At 38.3% G+C, this 19,970-nt stretch overlaps 1 protein-coding gene across 3 annotated transcripts in view; it reads right to left on the reverse strand.

Annotated features, from left to right (window-relative positions):
* ZC2HC1A (zinc finger C2HC-type containing 1A) overlaps nt 1-18,580 on the reverse strand; it is a 53,603-nt gene extending 35,023 nt beyond the window's left edge. For 2 of the 3 annotated variants that reach the window (XM_044928663.2, XM_044928662.2), the window contains exons 1-4: nt 18,446-18,476; nt 4,284-4,370; nt 3,318-3,391; nt 1,148-1,264 (exon numbers count right to left, since the gene is read on the reverse strand). In XM_044928663.2, the coding sequence (XP_044784598.2) occupies nt 1,148-1,264; nt 3,318-3,391; nt 4,284-4,370; nt 18,446-18,461 (294 nt within the window). In that variant the 5' untranslated portion in view covers nt 18,462-18,476. Of the gene's footprint in view, nt 1-1,147; nt 1,265-3,317; nt 3,392-4,283; nt 4,371-18,445 lie in introns of all 3 variants that reach the window. The other variant, XM_025265207.3, reaches the window with a different exon arrangement.
* Nucleotides 18,581-19,970: the final 1,390 nt, after the last annotated feature.

The raw sequence follows: 19,970 nt of genomic DNA on the forward strand, positions 1-19,970 counted from the left end.
TTCCTGTGGTCATGTATGGATGTGAGAGTTGGACTGTGAAGAAGGCTGAGGGCCAAAGAATTGATGCCTTTGAACTGTGGTGTTGGAGAAGACTCTTCAGAGTCCCTTGGACTGCAAGGAGATCCGACCAATCCATTCTGAAGGAGATCAGCCCTGGGATTTCTTTGGAAGGAATGATGCTAAAGCTGAAACTCCAGTACTTTGGCCACCTCATGCGAAGAGTTGACTCATTGGAAAAGACTCTGATGCTGGGAGGGATTGGGGGCAGGAGAAGGGGACGACAGAGGATGAGATGCCTGGATGGCATCACTGACTCGATGGACGTGAATCTGAGTGAACTCTGGGAGTTGGTGATGGATAGGGAGGCCTGGCGTGCTGCGATTCATGGGGTCGCAAAGAGTCAGACACAACTGAGCAACTGATCTGATCTGATCTGATCACTAGGAAAAGCTATTACTACTGAAAACAGTTTATTTCAAAAACATATAAATCAGGCACTCAAATTTTGACTACTACACTAAAATGACTCTCTAAAAATATGTCAAAGTATTTATGTGATTTATTCTTAGCAAATAAAATATCATGACAGGTGGTATTAAGGAGAGATTAGCTAGCATAGGAGATTCCTTGCTTGGTTTCAAAGAAGTAAGTAAGCTGACAGTGGTCAATTTGTGGACAATTGAGCAATGGATAAAACTTCTCCCTGGAAGGCATACTAAGATCACAAATGCTGAAAAATCAATCAAGATAATACTTATTAGGCTAAAGCATTTGTAACTAACAGCTTTCCTTTTGTATACTATATGGCTTACACTACTAGTAACAGAGACATAAACTATAGCCAAAGTAATGAACAATGAGTTCCAATGAACATGTGAAGACTTTTCAATTATTTCCAGCCTATAGCTCAGGAACTGACTCTCCAACGCTACGAAAACCTCACTGTAGTTGGACAGTACTTTAGTACTTTTGGTACAGCAAAAGGGAGCTTTTGCTGAAATTCAAAATAAACAAGTTTATGATAACTTCTAAACTGAGAACATGACACAGAATTCTGCTTACTCTTCAATCTTAGCATAACAGATAATTGTTTTTTTCATTACACATAGCAGCAAGGTTTATACTATTCAAAAGGTCATAGAATTACCCTAGGTTTAAGAGGTTTTACTGTTGGAATATCAGTTCCTTCAGCTCTTTGTCTGCTTGAATCAAAAGTCTTCCGTTTTTTAGTGGCAGTTTTCTGGCAAATAGGTCCATGTTTTTTCTGTTCAAATAAAGAAATACAACACATCATTTTCTTTTCTACAAAAAGACTATAAAATTTTAATTGTCATTAGAGATCAGTTTAAAACCTGAAGATAAATAATAATAAGGCATAAATAAGACATTGCTTAACTAATAGCTAAATATATATATATATAAAACATGCTACAAGTCATCTTTCTCACAACAAGAAAATATAAATATTCTCCCAAAATTTTATTGCAAGTTATTTAATATTCTCCTGGTTTTCACACTGCTAAGAATATGGAAGCTAATGCATGTAAGACACAGCCTTTTAAGTGGGGGCAAAAAAGTTATCTTAATTACTAAATACCTGAAAATAGATACTAGAAAAAGGAATGTAAATGGAAGTGTTTTAGCAATAGGATTACAAAAGCTAACATAATAATAATAATTTGGCTTACTCTACTCAAGCTCACATAACAGTAGTTTGTTAAGACAGCACAAGACAAGGTGGTCAGTCATGTTTTCTGTCTTTTCTCCACAATCATCTCTCCCCCTTTCTGGAACTCATTAAGGATTTTTCTTGTGCTATCTAGTCTATAGTCCATTCCTATAGTTCTTTTATATGTGTAATTTTTAAAAAATATGGTTTCCAACTCATTTAAAGCCATTACAATGGAAGCTCTCTTAATTGATCTCAAATTAACTGGATAAATTATAGTTCTCCTTCCCCTAAATAAAACATGTTGACTAACAACAGAGACTATACTAAATGCACTTTTTTCTTTTCTGTTTTGATAAACAATGAACAAGTTGGAAATATTAAGCTTTATCTAGGAAAACAGGAAACAGAACTATTTGATTCCATGTTATAGAGCCTCTAATATTTTCAATACAAAATCAATACTCAATTGTTTTACATACTTGTAAAACACACTTGTTTTCGGATTTCATTCTGACAAACGCAATAATTATAACTATTAGAACAAAATTTCTTATATATTGAAAAAAAAAGCATGGTTAACAGGCAACTTTCTAGAAATGGCTGTCCTCATACTGAGCAGTATATATCAAAAGAATGTAGCACCTACTCCAAAAACTGATATATTATACAAACTGACAGTGATTATTTAAATATTAAATAAATGAGGGCCAAAAAAGATATACCACCACCTCCCCCCGTGAAAACTCAGCTTAAAGTTTTGAAAATGGTTTGTAAAACAGTGAATCAATGACAACAAAAAGTTACTTAAGTAAGTATGGGGAAGAAAGGATTAAAGAGCTGTTAATATTTAAGAGAAGTCTGTAGTCAGGTGGCCATTTTGGATCAGTAATTCCTTCTCACTGCTTTAAAGAAAAACTGGAAATAGTAAGGATGTAAAATAAAATGTGACAGAACTCTAAACAGCAGAGCCATACTCAGAGAAAAATCTTCATTCTAAATGAAAATATTCATAAATAACTATTTATATTTGAAGTTAAAACAGAATATATGATATATTGATTTTTTTCTTATCTCTATTTAGCTAGATATTTTATATTAACATAAGATGTGCTTCTATTTGTATTTGCATACAAATGTATTTGCATTCTAAAGAATGCATAATGTGTTTTAGGAAGTTTTAGTTAAAATACTTTTTCTTTGGGATATTTCAAAAATACATAAGAACTGATAAAATAGTATAATTAGTTCCATTTACTGATCCCCTGCCTCAATGATTACCAACATTTAAGCAATCTTATTTCATCTATCTCAAGCCCCAGCTTTTTGTCTGAGGTTTAAACCAAATCCAAAACATCATATCCTTCTGCTTCTTTAAATACATTATTTTAAAGAGTATTTCTAAGAGTATTTTGTTTTGGTTTCATCAACAGCCACACAAGGGAAGGAATACTTAAATACCCTAACAGAGGAGTTTTAAAGACCAATCAATCTCTGAAGCAAAGCGAGTACTCTGCAAGAACGAATAGATGGAACTGGTACTCTTGAGCAAAGCACATTAGCCAGTGTCTCTTTATATATCTTGCCACTGTTCTGAAGTATTAAACCACTAAAGCTCTATCAAACACCAAAGGAAAAAGGTACTCACCAATGCCACTGGAAAGAATGTTCTTCCACAAATCTTGCAAGGTAACAATTCTCCAACTTGGACACTTCCATTTTCTAGAATAGAAAAGAATGTAGTCAAAATATTCAATGGCTCTTATTGTTAAACGTCTAAATTTTAGTCTTTACTTAATTTCATATACAAGTGGTCTGCTGCTGCTTCCGAAAAACAGTTGTGTCCGACTCTGTGCGACCCCACAGATGGCAGCCCACCAGGCTCCTCTGTCCCTGGGATTCTCCAGGCAAAAATACTGGAGTGGGCTGCCATTTCCTTCCCCAATGCATGCATGCAAAGTCACTTCAGTCGTGTCCGACTCTGTGAGACCCTATGGACAGCAGCCCACCAGGCTCCTCCTCTGTCCACAGGATTCTCTAGGCAAGAATACTGGAGTGGGTTGCCAATTCCTTCTCCAATATAAGTGGTCAGTTCTTGTGAAAATGTCTTTTGTTACTTTGAAATAAGCAACCTTACCAATTAAAATGCACAAGACTTAAAGTTATCAGTGGTCAAAAGGCAAATGCTGAACACAGAATTTGTAATTTAAAAAGAAACAAACCGATACTGCTGAAACTGGTTTTGTTCTACTTTAACCAAATCAATTTGTCATAGTCTCTTAATTAATTACAGGCTGTCTCTACTGTAAATTACTAAAGTTTAAAAACAAAATTTATCTGAAGATTAATGTATATTATTTATCTTCAAAGCATTAAAAAATAACATTGGTGGCTACAGTGGGCTAGAGAAGATGAGTAGGAAAATCCTGAGTTTACCTCCTTCTGTGAGCACAACAAAATTTCAACTATTTACAGAGCGGCTACCATGAGAACCCGAAGACTAGTAGAAACAATCTTCCACAACTAAAGATGAAAGAAGGAACTATAATGAGACGAGCAGGAGAGGAGGGGACATGGTGCAGTCCAGACCCACACCCTCAGGTAGGCTACCCACCAACACAAGAATAATCACAACTGCAGAGGTTCTCCCCAGGGAGCAAGAGGTCCAAGCCCCACACTGGACTCCTCAATCCAGAGAGTCCTGCAATGGGAAGATGAGAGTTTAGTTTTGAAGGCTGGGGGCTAACTTTCAAGGGACCTGAGGGCTGTAGGAAACAGAGACTCCATTGTTAAAGGACTCACACAAAACTTGCATGCTCCAAAACACACGGCAGAAGCAGTCATTTTAAACTGTCTTGGGCAGGCACACATACGCATCTTGGAGAGCCTCCCAGAGAGAAGCAGGCAATCAGCACTCAGTGGCAACCATATTTTAGAGCTCCCTCTACCAGGAGGAATGCTAATGCCAGCAAGAAACATTATGGAGTCCTGCTGCTGCTGCTGCTAAGTCACTTCAGTCGTGTCCGAGGTGCCATTGCCTTCTCCCTTATGGAGTCCTACCTCTAGCTTATTAGTGCCAGGACCCAGCCCTGCCCACCTGTTACAGTCTGTTACAGTCCCAGGAACCCACAGGCCAAGCAGCTAACTGCAGGGACACAGCTTCACCCAACAGCAGGCTGACAGAGACCACTAGGTGCCTTGATTCCCCCAGCCTACCACAGACCCAGACCTATCACCAGAGAACCCAAGACCCAGCTCCACCCACCAGAGGGCTGGCACTAACTTCAGGACCTGGCCTGACCCACCAATGGGCAGGCATCAGCCACTGGACTCCCTTGGCCCCAAAGCTGTAGATCTGTGGGCTGACAGCATCTGTGAAAACCCTCCAGCCAGCCACATCAGATCTACCCAGCTCTGCCCACCAGTGGACCAGCACTAGCCTTGTAAGCCCAGGGTACAGCCACCTCATAACCTGGGCCTACCACCAGCGGCAGTCTGCATCCACAAAAGGCCAAGCCTACCAGTCAATTGGACCAGGGACCATCACTGCCAACTAGACCACTCACAGCAATCAGCCCACCATATCAGAAGGGCCTTATGAGGCCACATAAGGGGCACTTCTGAAACATAAGGCTCTGGTGACCAGAGTAGTGAGCTGCTGGGAGGCACAGAACCTTTCCTACAAAAGACCACTCCAACAAGATCAAAAAATGTAACCAACCTACCAAATAAATAGAAATAAAAACAGCAAGTTAGGCAAAATGAGGAGACAGAGGAATATGTTTCAAACAAAGGAGGAAGATAAAACACCAGAAGAACTAAGGGAAGCAGAGCTAAGAAACTCATCCAGTAAAGAGTTTAACATAACAATCACAAAAATGCTCAAAGAACTTGGGAGAAGAATGGCAAAACACAGCGAGAAGTTTCAAAAAGAGTTAGAAAATACAAAGAAGAATGAAACAGAGCTGAAGACTGCAATTAAGTGACATAAAAACATACTGGAAGGAATCAACAGTAGATTAAGATGATACAGAGGACTGGAACAGCAAGATGAGAGACAGTAGTAGAAATCTCTCAAGCTGAACAGAAAGAATTTAAAAAATGAGAACAGTTTAAGATACTTTTGAGACAACATCAGGCACACTAACATTTGCATTATGGGAGTTCAAAAAGAAGTGAGGTGCAGAGAACATATCAGAAGACAAGATGGCTGAAAACTTTCCTAACCTGGGAAGCGAAACAGTCATCCAGGTTCAGGAGGCACAGAGAGTAGCCCCAAACAGAATCTACCCAAATGGACCACACCAGAAAACAGTGTAATTATAATAGCTTGAATTAAAGACAAGAGTACTAAGAGCAGCAAGGGAAAAGTAAATAGCTACATACATGGGAATGTACATAAGATCATAAGTTGACTTTTCAGTAGAAATCCTGCAAAACAGAAGGGAATGTTCATGATACATTTAAAATGATGAAAGGAAAAAAAATCTACAACCAAAAATACTCTACTCAGCAAAGCTATCATTCAGGTTTGAAGAAAGATAAAAAGTTTTCCAGACAAGCAAAAGTTAAAAGGTTCAGTACCATGAAACTAGGTCCACAAGAAATGAAAATGGACTTCTCTAACCAAAAAACAAAAAGCCTCACCTAAAAATATGAAAGTTAGGGAAGGAAAAATCTCACTGGTAAAAGCAAATACACTGTAAAGGTGGCAGACCAACCACTAATAAAGCCAGTAAAAGACAGAATTAGTCATCTCTTCCATAGACAGAATAAGTAGCTGAGAAATTAAAAATCAAATGATCTAGAATATGTCAAAAACATTTAACATAGAAGGGGAATAAAAACGCAGGATTGTTAAAATACATTCAAACTAAAGAGGACATCACATCAACTTAAAATAGCCATAGACAGATTGCTATTGAAACCACAAACTGAAAAATCTATAACAGACACAAACACAAAAAACTGAAAGGAATCTAAACATAATACTCAAGTTATCAAATCACAAGGAAAGAGATCCAAAGAAGAAAACAAGACTAACAAAAACAAAACTACAAAATAAACCTGAAAACAATTTCAAAAATGTCAATGAATACATACCTATCAACAATTACTTTAAATGTATATAGACATAGAGTGCTATAATCAAAAGACACAGAGTAGCTCAATGGAAACAAAAACAAGACCTTATATTTGCTGCTCAAGAGACTCAATCAAGATCTAAAGGAAAACATAGACTGAAAGTGAAGGGATGGACAAAGGTATTCCACACATATAGAAATTTATTAAAAAACCTAAGCAGTAGACTTATATCAGACAAAACACACTTTAAACCACCGTCTGTAACAAAAGACCAAGTAGGACATTATCTAACAAAGAGATCAATCCAAGAAGCTATAACAATTGTAAATATATATGCACTCAACAGATACACCTAAATGCATAAAGTAAATATTAACAAACAAACAAGCAAAAAAGAAATGGACAATAACACAAATACCAGTAGGGGACTTTAACACCCCACCTACATCAATGAACGTATCATTCAGAGAGAAAATTCATAAGGAAACACTGGCCTTAAACCAAATGGTCTTAACATATATAGAATATTATATCCAAAAGCATCAGAATATACTTCTTTTCAAGTGCGCATAAATATTCACAAACCACGTAACAAGTGGTTGTTTTGTGGTAGACCACAAACCAAGTTTCCATGAATTTAAGAAGACTGAAATCATATCAAGAAACTTCATGCTGAGACCAGGAATCAACTACAAGGGAAAAAACTGTCCCAAAATACCACAAATACATAGAACTAAACAACTAATGGGTCTCTGAAAAAATCCCAAAGTAAAAAATATCTGGAGACAAATGAAAACAAAAAACACAATGATCCAAAATTTATAGTTGCAGCAAAAGCAGTTCTAAGAGGGAAGTTTATAGCAATACAAACCTATCTCAGGAAATAGGAAAAATCTCAAATAAACAACCTAATCTTACACCTAAAGGAACTAGAGAAAGAAAAACAAAACTCAAAAATTAGCTGAAAAGAAATCATAAAGAAAATAGAATTAAATAAGAGACTAAAAATAATTTTAAAAAATCAATTAAAATACAAGCTGGTTCTTTTAAAAGATAAAAAAAATTGATAAAACTTCAGCAAGTCTCATCAAGAAAAAAAGAGGGCTCAAATTAAAAAAAAAAAAAAAAAAAAAGAAATGGAAGTGGAGACGTTATACTTAACACCATGGAAATACAAAGGATAAGAGATTACCATGAACAATTAAATGCCAATAAAATGGACAACTTAGAATATATGGACAAATATAATATCCCAAGACTGAATCAGTGTTCATACTGAAATCTTGTCACCTGTGACAAAATGGATGAGCCTAGAGGGTACTATGCTAAGTAAAATAAGACAAAGACAAATTCTGTATACTTTCACTTATATGCGGAATCTAAAAAACAAAACAAATGAACAAACTTACAAAACAAGCATAGTCATAGACACAAAGAACAAATAGATGGTTTCGGGGGTGGGGGGTGGTGAGGGGGGTCGGGAAATAGGTGAGAGAAATTAAAGCTTACAAACTCTAAGTTACAAAATAAATCAGTCACAGGTATGAAATGTACAGCATGGGAGATATGGTCGGTAATACTGTAATATCTTGCATGATGACAGACGGTAACTAAACTTACCATGGTGATCATTTTGAAATGTAGAGAAGCATCAAATCACTATACTCTTGCACCAGGAACAGAAATAGTTTTATAGTCTTTATACTTCCCAGTACTTTATCCTTCCCAATAATTTTATACTTCCCGAAGAAACTCATAGAAAAAGAGATCAGATGCATGGTTACCAGAATTGAGGACGAAGGAAGCTGGGAAGCTGGATGAAGGTCATCAGAAAGCATAAATCTCCAGTCATAAGTAAGTACTAGGGATGCAATGGACAATATGATGAAGATAATTAAAAGTTCTATATTGTATATCAAAGTTAAGAGATTGGATCCTGGGAGTTTCTCACCAGAAGAAAAAAAAAACAAAACTTGTTCTTTTCCTTTCATTTTGTATCTATGTAAGACGAGAGATGTTCACTAGATTTACTGTGGTAATCATTTTATGATGTATGTAAGTCAACATTATCCTGTATCCCTTATACAAGTGCTCTATGTCAATTACATATACAAAACTGGAAGGAAAATAAGATGAAAACAGATGCTACAATTTGGATGATGAAGCCATTCTGGGGATGGACCGTGATGATGGCTGCACAGCAATGTGAATGTACTTAATACAACTGAACTGTACACTTAAAAATGGTTAAAACTGTAAATTTTATGTTATATCTAATTTTCCACAATATAATGGTTTTAAACTAAAAAAAAAAAAAAAAAGGGAAGAAATAATAGTGAAGATTAGTGAGGTGGCTTCCTAATATGATTAGGGAGTCTCGAATAAAAAGAATGTTGTCCCTACAAACCACAGAAGTATTATGCTTTAAGGAAAAGATCACCTAGTTACTATGCATTACGTGAATTGTTGATTTTTTTCATACTTATAATATTAAGATTCACTGGACCAGCAGATTGAGATAATCTGACATTAATGAATCTGACACAATTCATTAAATAAAGAAGTTTCTGCAATTTTCACAAAATCAAGTTACCCTAATGCATCTTTCATGTACTTTCACATAACAAATTTCATCATACACACACATACATACTCAGTGCATTCCTTGGAATCTACATAACTAAGTCAATTTGTCATTTTATTTTCTAGCCAAATACCACACCTAAATTTACTTCTATACCTGTAATTTTCATTAAGATGACATAGTATCCTTATCATATTTTCTGCTGAATACATTGGGAAAGGAATACATCAAGGCTGTATATTGTCACCATGCTTATTTAACTTATATGCAGTCTACAGTCTACATTTAACTTGTATGTTTCACATGTACATCATGCGAAACACCGGGCTGGATGAAGCACAAGCTGGAATCAAGATTGCCGGGAGAAATATCAATAACCTCAAATACACAGATGACACCACCCTTATGGCAGAAAGCAAAGAAGAACTAAAGAGCCTCTTGATGAAAGTGAAAGAGGAGAGTGAAAAAGCTGGGTTAAAACTCAACATTCAAAAAACTAAGATCATGGCATCTGGTTCCATCATTTCATGGCAAACAGATGGGCAAACAATGGAAACACTGACAGACTTTATTTTGGGGGGCTCCAAAACACTGCAGATGGTGACTACAGCCATGAAATTAAAAGATGCTTGCTCCTTGGAAGAAAAGCTATGACCAACCTAGACAGCATATTAAAAAGCAGAAACATTACTTTGCCAACAAAGATCCATCTAGTCAAAGCTATGGTTTTTCCAGTAGTCATGTATGGATGTGAGAGTTGGACCATAAAGAAAGCTGAGCACTGAAGAACTGATGCTTTTGAACTGTAGTGTTGGAGAAGACTCTTGGAGATTCCCTTGGACAGCAAGGAAATCAAACCAGTCAATCATAAAGGAAATCAGTCCTGAATATTCATTGGAAGGACTGATGCTGAAGCTGAAACGCCAATACTCTAGCCACCTGATGCAAAGAACTGACTCACTGGAAAAAAACCCTGATGCTGGGAAAGACTGAAGGTGGGAGAAGAAGGGGACGATAGAGGATAAGACAGTTGGATGGCATCACCAAGTCGATGGACGATGTGAGTCTGAGCAAGCTCCAAGAGCTGGTGATGGACAGGGAAGCCTGGCGTGCTGCAGTCCATGGGGTCGCAAAGAGTCAGGCATGACTGAGAGACTGAACTGATTTTACTGATGGTTAAAACTTTTATAGAAAACTACTATCTTTTAGAAGTGACAAACTCATGATAAAAGTACAGTTATTGACTTCATATATATGTTGTTGCAAGGCATTTATTGAGTCCACAGAAAACTTATCAGGAGAATCAAAACAGACATTGGTGGGAACACAATCAAAGAGTAACAGAAGAATGCTTTGTTCTTGCATACTTCAGGTGTCCCTCTGCCCTATTTCAGTGGCAGAGAGTAACTATTTGTCATTTCAAGTGGAAGTCAATGCCTGGATGGTGGCAGTTAAGCTGTGAACAGTACAAAAGCATAGCTAAGCTTTGCCTGATTTGTCCTTTCCAATACCAAAGACTAGGTTATTTAGGGAGATCAAAGCAACTTCATTTATCTGGATCACTTAATTCCATTAATTATCCAGAAAGCTGAGGCAGTTGCTGGTAGCTGAATCCATTAGAAACATGAAGATTAGAATGTCTTCATAATGACAGTCAAAGTGATACCACATACTACTTGCCTGTTTATAGTTTTCTTGTCTTCCTTCAAATCCCAAACAATGATTTAAAAATGTATCAATATAAAATGCTGAATAGTACCACATGTTACTTGCTTCAAAGTATATTTTAGTATTTCCTTGTTAAATAGATAACAAAGCAAAATCTTTTGAAAATTAACTGTTAAGAAAAATCAGTTAACACATGGAAATAACGTGAGTGCCTACTTGAGTCCCTACTACTTGCCAAGCATGTACCAAGCAATAGTGACATAAGGGTAGAGACATACAATCACTGCTTGATAAAGCCAACAGTCTACACGATTTACTTCTTTGGTTCTATATCGAAGAACCAAATCCTCTTCCATTTTTTTTTTTTTAATACAAAAGCTTAAAACTTAATATAACAGCAACAAGAATACTACCATAAAATCAACTCCTGGGATTAATTCCTACAAGTCATCAAACATGTTCAAATTGTATTTAAAGAAAAAGAAAATTATTATCACCAAAGGCATAAAAAAGAGGAAATACCATTACAGAGAAAACATTTTAAATTATTTCCAAAAACAAGAAAAAATCAAAAGCCATTACGTTATTCAAAATAAATAGATATATAAATTTAGTTTTCTCTTATACAGCATAGCCCTATAATCCACAAAATATGTCACGTGTGTTGGCATCAACATCCCCTGGAAAGAATGTCTACCAACAGGTCATGATAAGCAGCTTAGGCTTTAGTCACGAAGCCACTGCTGCTGCTGCTGCTGCTAAGTCACTTCAGTCGTGTCTGACTCTGGGCGACCCCATAGACGGCAGCCCACCAGGCTCCCCTGTCCCTGGGATTCTCCAGGCAAGAACACTGGAGCAAGAACACGAAGCCACAATTTGCCCTAATGGCAATGTTCTAATATTCTTTACAATAGAAAAGACACTGGAATCTGTCTCATATTATCTAAGTCAAGTCTCAGCTCTGTCACTTAGAACTATGACTTGCTGGGCAAGACATTAAACCTCTCTAAGGTTCACAATTCCTCTTATATAAAATAAGGATATTAGATTAAATGACCTAGGAGCACCCCTTCTAACTCTAATACACCATAATAAATATAGCATATTTATTTAATAAAATCTACCTTAAAAGTATATGGATAATAAGACACCTCCCTTACTGATGTTATATTTAAAAAAGAAAGTTGGTCATAAATAAGAATGATTAAACCGACTGACCAACTGCAAGATGTCGAGGAAGTGACTTCCACTTGTCTATACACAGAATTGAGAATCTGCGAGGACCTTGAGCAAAGAACATGATGTCTCTCTCCTTGTTGGAAAAGTTTTCACTAAATGAACTATAAGAAAATGTAGGAGTAGTCATATAGGTAGCCTCAAGTTTAACATCTGTTAAATGAAGATAATATCTGCTCATCTACCTTAAAATTCAAGAGGATCAACTGAGATGTTATACATAAAAATGCTCAACAAGCAATAAAATAAAAAATACTACTCTCCAGGGCATGAGGCAAACTCTACTACTCTCTTTTGAGTGGCAAAAGCTGTATGGTTGAGGCTGTTTGCTATCCACTTGAAACTATCATAACACTGTTAATCAGCCATACTCCAATATAAACCTCTCTTTTGAAGCACATGGCAGCTGTTTTCCTACTTTCCCCCTACAACCCTTTTTAAAAATTGAATTACTTCCAGGTCAATGATCTCTAGTATCTCGTAAGCTATTCGTCTTTCAGCTCATCCTAGATTTCAATATTTCACAGTCACCCTTAACCTACTCAGCACACAGTCTTCACCCTTCGTTCACTTTAGTGACCTGCACTCCAGGAAAAACCACTGCTAAAACAACTTAGAAAGCTCCACCTCTGGACTCTTAAAATACACAAGCGCTCTAACGACAGGCTTCTACAATCTACCTCTTGGTCACTTTCTTGATCTCAGAGTGACTTGCATTTTCTTGATAAGCCATTCCTGGCGGTACTTCCATTCCTATCCATTCTGAACTTGACTAGTCATTTCCACTACTTCTACCAATCACCCTCAAATCCTTTACTTATGGTTAAATGTTTGGAAAATGCTAAACAAATAGGTTTTCTTAGAGTAGAACTTCCTCAGTCTTAAGAGAGAGAGATTTAGTATGCATTATTTCCCCAACAGAAATCCTTTCTGTGCCTAGAAGTTATTTAGGACCAATATCCTGAGTAGCATATTTTTTGAAACACTGGCTTACATTTACTAACTCCTCTCTACCTTTCATTCACTCCCAATGTGAAATACAGGCAAGCTTTATCAGGACTAAACAATGTATTAAAATAGACACACATGTTGATTCAACAAGTACTTATTGAGCACCTACCATGAGACAGGAACTATTCTAGCAATTAGGCAAACAGGAATGAAATTCGGTATGAAATGGATGAAAATAGGATGAAATATGAAAATAGGATGAAAACAGGGATGAAATTAGGCAAACAAGATGAATCAAAGACCCTGATCTTACCAAGCTTCTACTCTTTGGGGGGAAAAAAAATCACTTTTTTTCACTACCTGACATTTTATATATTTACCTGTTTATACGGGCTTGGTTCAGATGGTAAAGAATTGCCGGCAATGTGGGAGACACAGGTTCCATTCTTGGGTCAGGAAGATCCCCTGGAGAAGGGAATGGCTACCCACTCCAGTATTCTTGCCTGGAGAATCCCAAGAACAGAGGAGCCTGGCAGGCTACAGTCCATGAGGTCGCAGAGTCAGACATGACTGAACTACTAACACTGTTTATAAAATGTTTTTTAGTGAAAAGCACAGTGCAACGACAGAAAAACAGAACAGAGTAAAGAGAGAGAAGACAGTCGTAATATTATGTGTGTGTCTGGGAAGTACATACGATCAGGTAAAGTTTCTTCAATAAGGAGACAAAGACCTTGAGAAAGAGAAGTAACTGATTACCATTAATCTATTAATTGTCAAACTGAAATGCCTCTTGAATCCTCACCTTATTTGACCTTCCTATATCATGAGACACTGCTGACCAATCCCTTCTACCTTTAAAGCCCTTTCTCTCTCAGCGTCAGTGATATTTCTTTCTCCTAAGCCCAAGTGTTTCGGATTTCAGAAGCCAGCAGGGTTGCAACTGGTTAGTACCTAGGTCTCTAAGAACACCAAGTGCTACAGGCTTTTTCCAGCATACTCAGTAAATATTCATTCTCCCCCTCTTCCCTTTCTTGACAATTTTTAAGCCTTTTTAAAGACTGCCCCCTACTCTAGTTTCCTTTCCTGCTCAACCTTAAAGCATCAGTTCCCCCAAGTTTTTTTTTTCTTCATCTTGTTAAATATAGCTTCGCTGAGCAAACATACCTCTTTTCTGTCACTAATAAGCTAATGACTACTAAAAACTCCAGATAGATATTTACAGGCAGCTATAAAACTTTTCCACCAGATATGCCATACAAATACAACATTGCTAAAGCCAAAATCATTACCTCATCTTCCAAACTTGTCCTTCTCTTGGTTAAAGATAGTATTACGTCTTAGTCCAAGCTACAAAACTGCTTTATCCTTGATTCCTCTTCCCTCCCACATCCAGCAGTTCTATTTCATCTCTCCATCACAGAAATGTCTTCTCTACCTATCTCCCCTTTTTAATTTCTGCTGCTTTTGCCTTAGTTCAAATCTTTATCACATATACACATTTCCAGCCTCTCCCTTCTCCAGTCTATTGTGCTGCCACATTTATCTAGTGAGATTGCCCACAACCCCTTCCAAGTCTGCTATGTTTTACCTACACTGAACTACTCTTAAGGTTCTAACACACTTCCTGGGATTTTTATCCATCCAATAAACAAGCACTAAAGGGGGTCTCCTATGTACTAGGCAGTTTGCCAAATGCTTAATATATGTTACATCATTTAATACTTAATATAGTTCAGGTAGATTGGCATGTATTAGCTCCAAAGCTAAAAAGAAACAAAGCAAGGATCCAAGCACACATCTGTCCAATACATTGGCTATTAAAATAATATGGCATCAAAGTCAGTACCCAAAAAAAAATGAATCAAGATAAATTAGTAAAGATGATGAATTAATTATCAGTTAAACCAGTGCTTAGATTAGGGAAAAACGAACAAAAACCCCTAAAGGGACAGCATGGCTTTCTTCAACTACATCAAGAGCTACATTAGAAAAGAGCAATCAAACTTTAATCAAGTTTTAGAGGGCAATACCCTAAGCCCTACTAATTTTAGCAGTCCAAAAGGGGACTAGGCAGGAAGATCTGTCACAATGGTTAATAATGACTTATCAACATATTATGAAAGGAATGACAATACATATGGATAAAACCTGCTTAGGGTTTGTCCTCTCTCCATTTTACAGATGAAAAGCTTAAAAGAGATTGAACTTTCCCAGGTCTAGAACTACTTTTATTTCCTTTAGACATACCTATAGTGCACGGTGGTGGTTTAATCGCTAAGTTGTGTCCGACTCTTGCGACCCCATGGACTGTAGCCTGCCAGGCTCATCTGTCCATGTAATTCTCCAAGCATAATACTGGAGTGAGTAGCTGTTCCCTTCCCCATGGGATCTTCCCAACCCAGGGATCAAACCCAGGTCTCCTTCATTGCACTTGGATTCTCTACCCTCTGAACCACCCGGGAAGCCCAAGAATACTGGAGTGGATAGCCTATACCTTCTCCAGGGGATCTTCCCAACTCAGGGATCGGACTGGGGTCTTCTGCATTGCAGGCAGATTCTTTACTAGCTGAGTTACCAGGGAAGCCCCAAGAGTATGATAATCTTCAATAAAATTTTTCAGGAGTCCATATGTTTTCTGATTTTACAATCAAGTTTAGTCTTCTAACTGGCTTCAATTAAAAACATGGGTTTAATTCCTTTTAATTTAATGCCAAGCAGTACTATATTTGCTCAATTACTATGGTAAAGAATCCTTCTGCAATGCAGGAGACTGGGGTTTGATCCCTGGGTCGGGAAGATCCCCTGGAGAAGGCAATGGCAATCCACTCCAGTACTCCTGCCTGAAGAATTTCTTAGACAGAGCCTGGCAGGTTACGGTCCATGGGGTCGCAAAGAGTCAGACATGTCTGAGTAACTAACCACACAAGCACACATGGTATGTATTAAGCAAATTCTCAAAGATTTTCTACTGAATACTGCAATATGAGGTTCATTAGACACCTTTGATATGCTAGATTTTAATTTCCAACAGGGAAAAACTCTATCTTTCACTGTACCAATGTATCACTGTTTATTAAATGAAGTCACAGAGGAATGAATTAATGAATTCCTCATTAAGACTCAAAGTTCTTCTTTATAAAGTATGACTTAACAAGGGCTAAATTTTTAAAAGGAGGAGGAGAAAAAGAAAGGCACTAACTTCAACAAAAGTCTCTGAGAGCTTTTCTTTTATTAAAATAAAAATTTTTATTACCATTTGAAATTACCAATATTCAACTGTTTTGCCCTAGAAAAAGAATAATTTCATATATTGTAACATAATTCATTACAATTAACACACAACATTGTTAATGATAGCAACTTAATTTTGTTTTAAAAAAATTAAATGAGTAAAGAAGTACTGTTTAACATGAAACATCACAAGTTGGACTCCTAAAACAAATACCCATGATAATATAACATATTACGGCAGAATTCATGTTTTTCTTCACCCATGTAATTGAGTATCATAATAGGTTTTCATTGTATTTTAAAAGCATTCGTGGTAAGATTTCAAAAGTAATGTCAGCACTGCCAAAACATAAGAATCACTAAAATGTAGGCTGAGTGAGAAGAGCACTTTGACTTTTTATTTTTTCCTGCATCCCCAGGGCCTCTCATGGACAAAGTCATTTATCTAACAAATATTTACTGAACACCTACTTTGTGTCAGACATTGTTTTAGATGCTTAGCATAAATAAATGAAAAGTCAGATGAAGATCTTTGCCTCAATTACAAATGCTAAATAAAATAATAGAAAAATAAAGCTTCAGAAAAACCATTCTAAAGCACTGTATGTGTATTAAAATAACTTCATAAGAAATGCAGGACCCATGATCCTATGCTAAAATACCATCATATGTTTGAAAATTCATTAAAAAAAAAAAATAATAAGCTGTCTCCAGGAGTTCTCTAAACAAAAACACCTTGAGTAAGGAATATCATTACAATTCCTACTTCATGGAAACTTTTGAGTGATCTGTCTAAAATAAATAAGCAAAGAACGAGAACTTCATTTGTTATAGTACACTGCAGCTGCACACAAATAGAAAATCATCACAGGGCTCGATTATCTATCATCCTCAAGATGGTTAGTATGAGAGCGTCACCTAGGAGCAAGAGCATGAAATATCATATTCATTACTGTATTTGCTTTTTGGTGAGACTAGGTCATTGCAGAAAGTTATCAGTTATTACTTTTCTTTTCATAACACAACCTAAAATAATTTACTCTCCAGCATACAACAATACACAGAGCTCAATGCCTCTGTTTATTAATTCCACCTGAATCTATGTAAATTAAGAGGAGGAAAAAAAGCTAAATGATTGCACCAGTATCCCTCCGTTGTGTTAGGGTTATTCTTCTTCAGAAGGATTAAGCACAATTTGAAAAGGAATCTTGAAACCGCTGTTGCTAATGCTGTTTTCTTTTTTTCCTTTGTTGTCTATAAGCGAATGCTGTATTACACCAGGATAACATAGGTAAAGATAACAGACAAGTGAAAAGAATTGGGAACAAAGCAAAATCTGGCGTCCTGGTACAGCACAAAGATAAACCCAAAGATAAAGAATCAATGTTGGCTTTTCCTTACAGAGTCCTCGTGAATAAACCCTTAAACCCTTCTGTTAACCTATTGTCCCGGCTCTAAAACTGGCCAGTGACACTTCCTCGGGAGATGCTCTCGGCACCCTTCCCATAAAAGATGCTGCAGAAATGGAAAAACGGTTACCTAGGGAAACCAAGGAAAGTGGCCAAGGAAAGTATCAGCAGTTCAAGGCTGGAGACACACCCCGGGGCTCCAGCAAAGGCTGGCGGTGGGGAGGCGGCAGACATGAATGGAGAGTCCACTTTGCAAAGAAAATAAAATTTGGTCAGAGGCTGTTATTACCAATAGGACACTCAGGTGGTGAGGCAGACCAGAAAATGGTAGGAAGGGATTTGCAGGCGTTTATCAGAGGCAGATCAGGCTCGTGGGGTAGGGCGGAGGAGCGCATCAGGTATAAACAGTTTGAGGAGGGGTAGCCTAAGGATCATCAGCTCGACAGTGTCTGGGGCTGCAGAGAGCCCAATCATCCCAGCCTCCGAAGGAGCGGCGGGGTCCACCGCTATAGAATCTGCCCTTGCCTCCCCAGTACGGAGGTCCAGGGTAGACCCTTCCCCCGCCACCCGACCCCCAGGCGCCCCGCCCACATCCTTTCTTCTCCTCACCTTCCAGTCCCTCCATTGCGCCAACGCTTCGAGATCCGCCGGACTCCTTGAGCTGCAACCGCCACCGCCGCCGCCGCCGCCGCCCAGCTCCGGCTGTAGCAACCCGGCCGCGCCTCCCACCTGCTAATATTCCGAGCTCCCATTGGTCCGGCGCAGGAGGGGCGGGTAGTTACGAAGGGGCGGGGCCTCGAGGTGGCCCGCCTCCTGCCGCCGTTGCGCGGAGGCCGCCCAGCTCCGCGCTTCAGCAGCGGTTCTTCGGTGAGCATGCACCGCATTGGGTTGTATCTTGCCGCGGTACGGCGGCCTTTGTTCGACTCTCGCCTTGTTTTTTTCACGCCTTAGCCTTTTGTTTAGAATATCTCAGCACTTCAGGGTTCCCGTCAGCAGTCCCTGAATCAAGTGCAATTCTGAATTGCCATCTGTCCCTGTCAGGAATTGAAGCAAACACGCAAACAAACCCCGCGTCTTACACACTCTTGAGCAGCACCCTCTCCATTCCCCGCTGTGTAGTCACATTTCACCGGAGTGTATTTCCTAAACTTTCTCTGCACACACGGATATGTGAGTCTTCGGACCGTTTTCCTACAGAAATCGTACGTTCTATCTGGACTTGTAGAACTGAGATTTCTCTCGGCCCTCAGAAACAATTTCCTCAGCAGAAAAGCTTGGGCCGAAAATTAAAGTGAAACCCAGAGCTGCCTTCCTCTTCGGCTACTTTTGGCCTTCCCGGGCCCCAGACTTGGAACTAAAGTAGTCGGTCGGCGCCCCAACTAAGGAGGTACATAAAACTAGGTTTGATCGGGGAGTTTAGGGGCGAAACTAATCTATATATGACAGATGGAAGCCTGTTTCTGTCAAAACCTCTTGGGATGAAGGTAACTGCAAAACTAGCTAAAACCTCTGCTTAACAATCTAACACATTTCCCCAGGACTAAATGTCTTTGAAAATTTGATTTAATGGTAATAAGCCATCTCATTGGCTAACTCTAGTATACGTCTTGGCAATTTGTATTAGTGTGATTTCCGTAACAAATCTTACATGCTGCTGCTAAGTCGCTTCAGTCGTGTCTGACTCTGTGCGACCCCATAGACTGCAGCCCACCAGGCTCCTCCGTCCCTGGGATTCTCCAGGCAAGAATACTGGAGTGGGTTGCCATTTCATTCTCCAATGCATGAAAGTGAAAAGTGAAAGTGAAGTCGCTCCAGTCGTGTCTGACTCTTAGCGACCCCATGGACTAGAGGCTACCAGGCTTCTCCGTCCATGGGATTTTCCAGGCAAGAGTACTGGAGTTGGGTGCCATTGCCTTCTCCTTCTCCTATTACTCCGTTCAGTTGCAAAATGTTGACATCAGATCTAAAGTTTGTCTGCTTATAAAAGTATGTAACTTACAAACCAGAAGCCTTTATGAAGCAAAAGTTCTATTCTCCATCCAAGAATGCCTTATAAAGGAGTAATCTAAGTACGTGGGGTTTCCCAGGTGGTGCTAGTGGTAAAGAACCCAACTGCCAAGCAGGAGACATAAGA

This window comes from Bubalus bubalis, chromosome 15 (assembly GCF_019923935.1).
Source record: "Bubalus bubalis isolate 160015118507 breed Murrah chromosome 15, NDDB_SH_1, whole genome shotgun sequence".
Lineage (NCBI taxonomy): Eukaryota > Metazoa > Chordata > Mammalia > Artiodactyla > Bovidae > Bubalus > Bubalus bubalis.